Genomic DNA, 12,031 nt, shown 5'->3' on the forward strand with positions numbered 1-12,031 from the left:
TTACTTGATCAATTCAACCATTTTAACTCTAACTTTATTACAATGTGCACAATCAACAGCAAAGTTATTTCATTTTCATTGATGCTCGTAGGAATAATATTCAATCTGACTAAAATTAAATATCAAGAGTACATGATACAACAGTTTTCCACATTGAGGAAAATGGCAGTGGAAGAAGGGTTGTTCTACTTCTATAGATACATGAGAAAGCAAACCCATCCTCCTCATCAGGAAAGAATCATAGAGGGGTTACATGCTCCTACGTTGCTTGAGCAAAGGGATGCGGAACTCTCCTCCATAAAAACAAAATTTTCGGACATCTAATACAAAACCGGGAGAGAGAGTGCACACAGGCCTAGCTCCTGACATAATCTTCGTACCCTGTATAGAAACAACATCGATGCCACCTGCAATCTGGGAGAAAAAGGAAATGAGTAAACGGGCCTGAAACAAGTCATTCTGCCTGGGTTCCCGATTAATAAGATATTGCCCACTTTGGTTCTTCGTGCAAGGCCATCGCTGCTCATATCTTCACTCATCTGGTTAAAGAAAAAGCAGCAGAGAACGTTAGTTGCAGCAAATTCACTTTCCTTGTGCTTATATTTGACTGCAAAAAGAAAAATGTTTCTAACACTCCATATGTTAAAACACTTGAATTCCTCTGCAAGACCACAGTGTACTTGCTACATTTTCTTTCACATAAAAAGTGAAAGCATATTGGTGGCCTCGAAAGAGGATAGTGGGGAATATTTAAGTGGTCATCTAGGCATCATAATTGTGATTATTGTCCATCACACGTATAAATCAGACTTGTTTAAGCCCTTCCATAATTTCTTATTTTCATCCCTTGGTTTAGTCAGATGTTTCGAATTAAAGGGAGTGCACCATTAACTCATTATTGTACGCTGAAACTGCACATGTTTCTCACTACTAAAAATCTAAAATCATCAAAAACTAGCTGATCTGCAGATAGGAATATGGATAGCAAACAAGCTTATAACAACTCACCATTTGCTTGGTCCACATGAACAAAGAAACTTGCAGCAACTATAAGATAGCAAAGGATAAGCATCAGCCCTTTGAAATAGTTTGAAGTGCCCTCCTGAAATGATAGAAGCAACAATAATAAGTAACACAGACAGTACTGAAATGATAGACAGTCCTGAAATGATAGAAGCATAAGCTATAAAAAGAGGCTCTTAGCAATTTATTGACATAATACCAGCTTGAATGCATTCATCTGATAAAACAAAAGAAGACTGTTACAGGGAGAATGAGAATTTGAGAGAGATGCGCTCAAGGGAACATATAATAAAGATTTTATGCCATTCCTAAAGTTTTTCATCAGAAACAGTATTTATCAGTTAATCCCTTTTCATTTGCTCCATGTCATCATGAATAAAACCTGCTTATCACATCTCTTACTTTTAACTTCAGTAAGGGAAACTATATCCACCAAACTGGACATTAACAAATACTCATCCTTCTTAGCACTTAACAGTCAGATTCTAAAGCTTTATGCATCTCACATATTGATATTAAGAATTTTAGGATAGGAAGGTAACAATGGTATTACTTTCTGAGACATATATAGCAGGAAGGAATCAATAGTCTATAGCACATCCAGAAGATTTGGAATAGTGCACATATTCAAACATGCATCCAATTGTAAAGTTCAGGGGCAAACCTGTAACATAAATGCCACAACTAGAACGGTAATAAATAGTGTGGCAGTCTCGAAGAGTTGAAAATTCAAGTCCATCGGTCTTCCCATAAACCAACCAACAACAACACAAAACGGAATCTGCAACCATAAGAGCACATTTACTTAACAATAGCCACAGAATGAAAAAAATATATATATAAATCTATAATGTAATCCAATGAAGCACCAAGGGTGTTTACCACAAACATAGATATCTGTGTAGAAGATCCAATTGCAACTCCTAAGGTGATGTCCTGGAGGAGGTAAGGAAACAAATGAATAGAAACAATAAAATATAGCAGGGGATACAGAACAAACAAGAAGGTATTAAGTCACTCACAAGCTTGTCCTTCATGGCAAACATGATTGCACTTGCATGTTCTGCAGCATTTCCTACAATAGGAAGCAAAATGACACTGATAAATGCCACTGGCATATTCCATGAGTCCGATGCTCCCTGAAAAGAACAATCAAACAATTAGTTGTCTAGGAAACCTGTAGCCCTATGGTGTATCAAAGACATCCGGGAAACAACAAGATTTAGGGGGGTAGATCCATGATATAAGATGCCACGTGCAAATGGAAAGTAAAGTTAAAAGGTATGTGGCAGCAATTGAGTAGGTGACCTACTTTTCAGCAAATCTGTACATATTGCTGTTGATATCGTTCTAGCCTAAGTTTATCTGAGACTTTTGTTTCCTTAGAACTCGCATGACAATTAGACTTTTGCTGATATCTATGTTAAACGAACTTAAAATTTCTAGTAAATAAGCATCAGGCAGCATTCGAGTGAGTTAAGGAATCGAATTACCTAATTGAGTGTATTTAGCTTAACGGGGTTGAGTAGGTTCATAACAGTCATACACATACAAGTACTAAACGAGTCATATGATAACAGAGGCCTACTAAAGGGGAGTATATTATACCTCTATCGCATCAACCAGGTATCCAGAAAGAACGGAAATCCAAAGAGTTAAAACACCTAGCCATCCAATTGCTTCCCATAGCGTTATCTCAGGCGCCTCATCGTCGTCAGACTCTTCTTCCTTCTGCTCCTCCTCTACCTACAGAGATTTCATTTGGAAGATATTAGAAATTGCATCTTCATATAGTAGTTAGTTCTGTTCACTAGCGAAATCAATGACTATCCCTTTCGTTCTTTTTCATTGAAAAAGAAAATATAATAACTGATGAAGTGTTGGGAAGAAAACTTAAATTGAGGATATTTTTACTTAGAAAATGCAAATTATAAAATCTCACCTCTTCAACGGCAGTAGGCTTATAAAGATTGTCCTGACTCTTCAATTGGAAAAAGAGGTAGCTAGCATAAGCAATCAGCATAATTACGCTGCTAAATCTTGAAAGAGCTAACTCAGATTTCCCAAAGTGGATTTCTGTGTGTGTGAAGTGAAGCACAGCTGGGAACATTATACCCATGACAGCCATCAGGAGTAATCCTGAATTCACCACTGCACCTGCCTGTTGGAAAGACGACCCTAATTAAATTGCATTTACACTGGAATACTAGGTCGATACGTTACGCGTGTGAAACAACTTATCCCACACAACATAAACTCTCAAGCAAGAAATCATCACCAGAGAAATGAATGGTCAACTTTACCTTATCGAAGGTTTGTACTTTGTTGTTATGCACGAGCCCTCCCGTAAAAAAGGCGCATCCAAGCACTAACAACATATTTGACAGGATAGAACCCAACAATGACTGTTGAACCACTCTTATCATGCCTTGCTTCAGAGCATATAATGATATAATCATCTCCGTAGCATTTCCAAATGTAGCATTTAAAAGCCCTCCAACTGTAGAATAACAAAAATACTCATTTGCATTAACCAAGGTGAAATTGTATAGACAACTTCACAACCAATGGCACAATTCCTTACTATAAGTATCAGGCTGTGCATCAGTTCATTCATTTCAAGAACAGTAACAGACATGACCCTGAATCGCCACAAACTATACAGTTTGGATTCTTTGAACCACACCAGCACTAGTGTGTTGTGGTAAAAAATGAAAATTCTAAATTTCTCATAAGGTACGTTTCGTATAAGTTTAAAAGGATGGCAGTTATTTCATGGATACACTAGCATTATATCATGATAAGGCAAGTACGTTAAACAGTAAGCATAATAACATACCAGTAGGTCCTGTGAAGAATGCCAATTGCCTACATTGTACAATAAAAACAACAGGACACGAGTTAACATCAGTTACAGAACACAATCAAAATTAACACATACTTATTACAATATCCAAAAGCCAGAACAACTTACTCAGTCGCATATCCTAAACGCTCAGCCAAAGGTGCTATACCCACCAAACTGAGAAAGAACACCCAACCCTGACACGACATATCCAAATCAAGCGAGGAATTAGTTCAACAATCCAAATAGCAAGTAGCAAACTCACAATGATAAAATCTACTCACATGTTTCCCAGTGGTATAGTGTAGAATGATTGCAAGTGGACCGAACGGCAACAGGACATTAATCTTTGCTTTGATCAACACAATGTAAATACTCATAAGCGCTCTATTGCGCAATCTCTTAGAGGAAGAGTAATAACTAGCAGTGGCACTATATGGTATATCAACAAGAGATGCGACATGAGAGGATGTATCAAAGGCATGAATCTTTCTTGCGGTTGGCGAAGACGAAACATAATGATGAATGTTATTGTTATCTAATCTAAGAGGGATCTCATCATCTAAATCTATGTCATCATCTTCTGTTTCTAGATTCGTCTTCTCCTCAATAGCTCCCATCTATCCATATAAGAACAGATTAATTAAGGATCTAGATAAAAGCAAAAGCAAATAAAGGGAGATCTATCTATATTCTGATTGAATCATCATCATAGTAATAATAATCGTGGATAATGATAAAAGTAAAAGGGGGAAATCAGATCTTCCATTATTAATACCTGAATCGAATCGAAGCGGACCCAATAGAGAGGGAAAAGAACACAAAATTACAGCCAGACAAGAAGATGAAGATGGAGGTGTGTGTAGAGTGAATGTGTGATTCTTTTTCAGGGTTCAACGAAAATTAGAAAAATCAAAGAGTGGGAATAATGATATTGTAATTAGAAGAAGAAATGAGGAAGGAAACAGATGGGGGGAACCTCTGATCTGATTAATGGAATGGATTTTTTTTCTTTCTTTTGTTTAATGATGGAGACGAAGCTTCCGCGAAACAAAGGAAGTGGAGCTATCAATGTCCTTGCCCTTAATTTTTTTAATAATTATTAAATTATTATTATTAAAATCAAATCAGATTAGATTTTTTTTTTTTTTCAAAATAAAATTAATAAAACTCTTAGGGTCTGTTTGGCAGTTTGGATATGAAAAACGTTATCCAGGTTAGGGTATTCCTAGGTTTGTCCAAGACTATCATGGTAATGGTTATTTTAAATGGTGTTTGTTTTCCACATTAGATTAATGCAGTATGTTGTTTGTCAAAAGACTTGTATACAAGTTAATTAATTAATTAAAAAATAAATAAATAACTATACCATATAAATTTAAGGTTTTGAACAAAAGAAAAATTTAAATAAAAAAAGTATTTATAAAATAACTATACCAAAACCCCACCTTTTTAGCCTCCTAAAATCTAGGTAGGATACACTATTCTTATCTTGACATGGAATAAACACCTACACAAACACGATATACGGTTATTTAAGGGATAACCCAACCTAGATTAGGATATCAAGGCTATCAAACATGACCTTAGATTTATGGACAGATTTTTGGTTTAAAAATTAGCTAGCTAGATTTAGACAGGATGGATTGCAGGTGCCTGCCTGCCTGCCCGTATGATTCATCGTCCATCAGTTTGATAAATAATATCTTTTTTTGATATGACAACTCATTTATTTTTATTTTCGTGTCATTTATTTTTGATAATAATATCTTTTTGTTTAATTAGTCATGATGCTCGTAGCCGTTCTAGGTAGTTTTATTTTTCATAAATCGGGTGTTGTTATTTAAAAAGGAGTTGGTGCTGAGCTTTGATAGACACATATATGTGTCTAATATATCTCATTTGTGTATATTATTAGTGTTCAATTTTGTACTTATTATGGTCTTTTATGCTTTTGTAGGTGTTTTTGGATAAATAAGGCTTTGCGGCAAAATTGGCTAAAAATGTGGCCCTTGGAAACCCCAGAAGTGTACCGGAAATACCCCGGAGGAACCCTGAAAAAGTGCGGAAAACATCCCAGAAGAATTGCTAAAGGCACCCCTAATTTGGATAGGGGCACCCCATTTCAGGGCATGTACTAAAGGGACACCGGAACTGGATAGGGGGAGGTCATCTTCAACATTCAAAACAGAAATTGGCGGGAAAAAAAGGCAGCAGCGACAACAGTTTTTGAGCAGAGATTTGAGCGACTTAGGAGGAGATTCAATGGGCATATTTGGTAACTACGGACTCTAGAAGACATAACAGGCCTAATGCAATCGTCTAGATCCATCCAATTGGGCTGGATAAGTCGGAATAATTGATCAAAGTCCCAACAGGATACGGCTTCTCTGTTTAGGGTTTGGGATTGGTCAGAGAGATTTATGGGATTTTCTTGCGTGGGATATACTTCAAATAAGTTGAGTCCAAGTCCTAGAAGATATTTGAGACCAGAGAATAGCTAAAAAAAGGGTGGAACGCAACAAGAAGAGGATTATTCTTCAAACTGCCCGTAGAGAATAATGGAGATTTTCAACAAGTTTGATCGAGTTTCAAGGTGATTCAAAGCCTATAAATAGTTGGGTTTAAGTCATAGAAGGGTTAGAAACTTTTAGGAGGGAGTTTAGAGTTCAGGATAGACGAGAAGAAGAAGTTACAGGAGATATTGCTGCTGCTGTTGCCATTGAAGATCCTGAAGAACACGAAGAACAGACTCACATAGTCAGTCGTTCTTCAGCAGTCTTAAGTAACAATACCAGTGTCGTTCTTTTACATCAGTAGAGGCTTATCGTTTACAGCAGTCTTAAAAGCACTTACCCCTTTGTAACAGTGGCGCTGTAACACCACTACAGCGTTGCAAATTCCTGTTTCATCTTATATTCATCAATAAAAACACCTATTTTAGCCATGAATTCATCTTGTGAGTGTGTTTTTGGGATGAGGAGCTAAACCCATTAGCCGAGACGACGGAGGAAGCCATTGGTCCATATTGATTGGTATAATTCTAATTTTATTATTTATTTGCAATATTATTATTTGATTATTTGCATGGAATTGAATTTGAAATATTAGTTTTTATTGAATAGTTGTGAATTATTTTGATGAAGCATGCTGGGTTTTAAAAACTTTTGATGTTTTATACTTTGTGATTACAATTATTACTTCAAAAATATATTTGAGGAAAATATTAGAATTATTTTTAAAGATAGAATTGCATAAAAATTATTTAGAATTTACTATTTAATTGGTCAATGGTGGAATCCTAGTCTTGGTATTTTCTCTAAAGGTTTGAACTATTTTATTTATTTGCCTGTTTAATTTAAATCTAGAAAAATTGTTTTCTTCACAAGTCTGAAAAGACCCAGTTTTTACCACAACTACAACATCATTTGAAAAACCATCAAATTTTTGGCGCCGCCGACGCGGATTTGTGTTTAGGTAGCATTTTTTTTAGATTTATTTTATTTTTATTTTTATTATTATTTTTGTTCTTCTTTACGTTTTTGTGTTTTTTGTTTCCTTGCAGATTTTTGAAGATTGGAGCGAAAGACAATTTTGCCAAAGCTTGTGGTGATTTACTTAAAGTTTGGGAGCGAAAAGCAAAGCTAAAGGAGCGAAAGAAGAAGATTTTCTTTATTTTGTAAAAGAGAGAAAAAAAAAAGAGATTTTTTTTTTATTATTTTTTTTTTTTAGGCTTTCTTTTTTTTTTTTTTTTTATTTTGGACTTTGGACTTAATTTGGGACTTTATTTTTATTTATTTTTAACCCTACGGAAGGGTACCCTTAAATACAAACTGTTTGCAGGGAAGGACGACGATTACGATATCGTCTCGGCCCCTCGGGTTCGCACACGACATAGGAGTCGTGGCCCGAGTCGACTTCAGGTTCTCGCCGTCTGGTACGGGAGGTAAATCAAACACCGCGAATCTCCTGCAAGCGGGTTACTGGATCCTTAAGGTGATAATTGTTGAGGACAAGACTGTTTTATTCCTAGTAAAGGGCAAGGACTGGACCATAAAGATAAGGGTTCGGATTTCATCACCGCTCCCTTCTTGCCCGCCTTAGGAAAACGAAACCTAAAGCGAACCTAAGCCTAAAATTTGGACTAGAAAGAGACCTATAGGGTATCGAGCTTAACAGGACAATCATTCGAAAAATATTGGTTACTCTTTTAAGCACACCTCGAAGTTCTTGACGGTTTCTGCGAGTTGAATGCGTGACTGCGCCGCATTGGATCGGTGAGGTTTTGGGTATCAAAGCTCCACTGAGCTTCCCTCGCCTCGATTCAACTTGCTTTAACTCGGATTGATTCCAGAGGGGTTTGCTCAAATTGTAACGAATTCCCTTTCGAAGGATTAGAAGCTGGTCTAGAAACAATCTAAGTGGAGCCATCATGCTTGTTGTTTGCTAGAAATCTTTAGGTTTGCTGTGGTAAAGTCGAGTCAGCCTGCTGTGTGATTGCTAGAACCTTCCTGTTAGGATTTTTATTTCTTTTTGAATTCTTTTTAGTGTATGCCCGATTTTTTAATAGGGCTTGGAAAAGAGATACTCTAGGTCGATTGATTAGCGAAAAACCTAGTAGTTCTTCTGATTTAAGCAGGGAGCTCGAAGACTCTTCTTTGAGAGCCCTGTTTTTGGAAACTTCAGTTTTGAGAATTTATCTCTGAGTGATAAAAGTACCCCTAGTACTCTGTTGTGCCACGATGGCAACTTTGAAAGATTACATGTTCCCAACTAGGACCAACCGAGCTTCATGCATTAAATTGCCAGCCACTACGGCTAATTTCGAGATAAAACCTAGTATTCTTCAGATGATCCCTATATTCTTAGGAAAAGATGATGAGAACCCTTATTTCATATTAGGGACTTTGAGGAAATCTGTGGGACAATTAGAAAAAGGACCTTACCGATGAAGTCTTGAAACTTAAGATGTTTCCCTTTTTTGAGAGACAAAGCCAAGACCTGGCTGAACAACCTACCATCTGAATCCATAGAAACATGGCAGGAACTTATCGCTGCCTTCTATATGAAATTCTACCCTAAGCATAAAACTGCAGCTGTTAGGCAGAAAATTAGTGCTAGTGTGCAACAAGAGGGAGAGTCTCTTTATAGGTTTTTAGAGCGATTCAATGATCTCCTATCTCAGTGTCCTCACCATGGATTTGATAATATGAAACTTGTACAGATTATTTATGGTTTAGACTATTCGACCAAAGCCATGGTTGAGTCTATGTGCGCTGGTGAGTTCACTAGTAAAAATGTGATGATGCTTTTACCTTCTTAGGAGCTATCGCTGAAAAATCCCAACAGTGGGAATCTTGTGTTGAACCCCCTAAAAGACTCTTGGTCAATAGAAGTAGCACCAATATGGTAGATACGAGTTTTGCGTCAGATGCTAAGTTTGCTGCTTTGTCCAGAAGGTTAGAAGCTTTAGAAATGGGTCAGTCTAAAAATAGGTCCCTTGTTGAACCTAATAGAGCCTCTCAAGTCTCTAGTTGTGGAATAGAGCCCGATAATTCATTTTGGGAAGGTCAGGTTAGTGAAGAACAAGCCCATGCTGTCTATAACAACGCTAGGTTTGAGAACCGTCAGAAGTTTGACCCATACTCAGAAACCTACAACCCTGGTTGGAGAAACCATCCTAATTTCTCTTGGTCTAAGGGCCAGAGTCAAGGCCAGTCTAGCAATTCACAGCCTCCCCCAGGTTTTGGTTTTAAGAACTCTTCAGGTCAAACCCAGTTTCAGAACACTTCCGAGAAAAAGATCTCTACCTTAGAGGATACTCTCACTATGTTAGCAAATAACCATGAAATGCTAACAAAGAAACATGAGCTTTCAACAAGAAACTAGGCAAGAATTGAAGAATAATTCCCAGAGTCTTGCCAAATTAGAACTTCAAGTAGGACAAATAGCTAAGTTCATAAGTGAGAGAGAAGATGGAAGGTTCCCTAGTCGTACTGATCCCAACCCAAAGGAGAGAAATCGTACAATCATGTGAATGCTGTCACAACCCTTAGGAGTGGAAAGAAAGTTGACAACAAGGTTGCCATGCCTGATAGTGAACATGCTGTAGTTCACCCTGCTGAGCCAGAAAATGAGGAGACTGATAGAGTCTCCAAAGAGACCAATGAGGGTCCTGTTAGCCCGTTTGTTCCCAGAGCCCCGTTTCCCCAGCTGCTAGTTCCGACTAAGAGGGAGTCCAACTTTAATGATATATTGGAGGTTTTTAAGCAGGTTAATATCAACCTTCCATTATTAGATGCAATTAGGCAGATTCCCTCTTATGCCAAGTTCCTTAAGGACTTGTGTACGCGAAAGCGTAAGCTCAGTGTCCAGAAGAAAGCCTTCATAGCTAGTCATGTGAGTTCTATTATTCAGAATACCACTACTCCTAAGTATAAAGACCCAGGGTCCCCTACCATTGCTTGTACAATAGGTAAGTACCGTGTTGAGAAAGCTTTGCTTGACTTAGGAGCCAGTGTGAATTTACTTCCATATCATGTGTACCTTAAGCTAGGACTTGGTGAGATGAAACCTACCCAGATGACACTTCAGTTAGCTGATAGGTCCGTTAAAATTCCTCGTGGTGTGATCGAGGATGTTCTCATAGAGGTTGACAAGTTTATTTATCCAGTGGATTTTGTTATCCTAGATACCCAACCTGTCCCTGACCCAGAGAACCAAATACCAGTGATTTTAGGTCGCCCGTTTTTAGCTACATCCAATGCGATCATTAACTGTCGAAATGGTATTATGAATTTGTCTTTTGGTAATATGACTATTGAGCTGAATTTTTAATATTAGTAAGCTACCCTCTGAACTAGATGACTCGAATATAGAAGAGGTGAACATGATAGGAACATTAGTCGAGGAGTCATTACCAAACACTTTGTTAGAAGATCCATTAGAAAAATGCCTAGCTCACTTTGGGATTGATTTTGATGATGATAATGTAATTAATGAGGTGAATGCTTTGTTAGATTCAACCCCTTTGTTAGATACTAGTAATGGATGGAAACCTAAGTTCGAACCACTACCAGTTTCTAAGTCTACCCTAGTTCCTTCTTTAGAAGAGCCTCCTAAGTTGGACCTAAAACCATTGCCAGATACCCTGAAGTATGTGTTTTTAGGCCCGTCTGAGACTTTACCTGTGATTGTTTCTTCCGACTTGGATAGAGATCAGGAAAGTAGGCTAGTAACCGTCCTTCAAAACAACAAGGAAGCTTTAGGGTGGACCATAGCAGACATTAAGGGTATAAGTCCTACTGTTTGTATGCATCAGATCTATTTAGAGGAAGACACCAAACCTTCTAGGGAGATGCAACGTCGACTAAACCCCAATATGAAAGAAGTAGTTCGAACTGAGGTTCTTAAGCTATTAGATGCAGGATTATCTACCCTATTTCAGACAGTAAGTGGGTCAGCCCCGTTCAGGTTGTTCCCAAGAAATCTGGTATTACTGTAGTCCAGAATATAACAATGAGTTAATCCCGACCCGAATGACCACGGGTTGGCGTGTTTGTATTGACTATAGGAAATTGAACAAGGTCACTAGGAAGGACCACTTTCCCCTTCCCTTCATCGACCAGATGCTAGAGAGATTAGCTGGACATAGTCACTACTGCTTTTTAGATGGCTACTCTGGATATAATCAGATCGTTATTGCCCCAGAAGACCAGGAGAAAACCACTTTTACCTGTCCCTTTGGTACCTTTGCGTATAGACGCATGCCTTTCGGGCTATGTAATGCCCCTGCGACTTTTCAGCGTTGCATGATGAGCATATTTTCTGACATGGTAGAACGGTTCTTAGAGGTCTTTATGGATGATTTTTCAGTGTTTGGTTCGTCTTTCGATGAGTGCTTGCATCATTTGTCATTAGTTTTGACTAGGTGTAAGGAAAAGAATTTAGTGCTTAATTGGGAGAAATGTCACTTTATGGTTCGTTCAGGAATTGTTCTAGGGCATATTGTATCTTCAAAGGGTATAGAGGTGGATAGAGCCAAAGTTGACCTTATTAAAACTTTACCGGTCCCAAAAACCGTAAGAGATATTAGGTCATTCTTAGGACATGCTGGTTTTTATCGTCGTTTCATTAAGGATTTTAGCTTGATGTCTAGACCTC

At 37.7% G+C, this 12,031-nt stretch overlaps 1 protein-coding gene across 1 annotated transcript; it reads right to left on the reverse strand.

Moving 5' to 3' along the window:
• Window positions 1–52: 52 nt before the first annotated feature.
• LOC113339939 (vacuolar cation/proton exchanger 3-like) lies at window positions 53–4,939 on the reverse strand. Its single transcript, XM_026585160.1, has 12 exons — window positions 4,647–4,939; window positions 4,153–4,488; window positions 3,998–4,065; window positions 3,863–3,891; window positions 3,327–3,523; window positions 2,966–3,184; window positions 2,632–2,769; window positions 2,046–2,162; window positions 1,906–1,959; window positions 1,688–1,804; window positions 1,009–1,102; window positions 53–539 (listed from the first exon to the last, which is right to left on the reverse strand). The coding sequence occupies exons 2-12, from the start codon at window positions 4,486–4,488 to the stop codon at window positions 532–534; spliced, it is 1,377 nt and encodes a 458-aa protein (XP_026440945.1). The 5' UTR covers window positions 4,647–4,939; the 3' UTR covers window positions 53–531.
• Between the last annotated feature and the right edge of the window lie 7,092 nt (window positions 4,940–12,031).

This window comes from Papaver somniferum, unplaced genomic scaffold (genome assembly GCF_003573695.1).
Source record: "Papaver somniferum cultivar HN1 unplaced genomic scaffold, ASM357369v1 unplaced-scaffold_21, whole genome shotgun sequence".
NCBI lineage: Eukaryota > Viridiplantae > Streptophyta > Magnoliopsida > Ranunculales > Papaveraceae > Papaver > Papaver somniferum.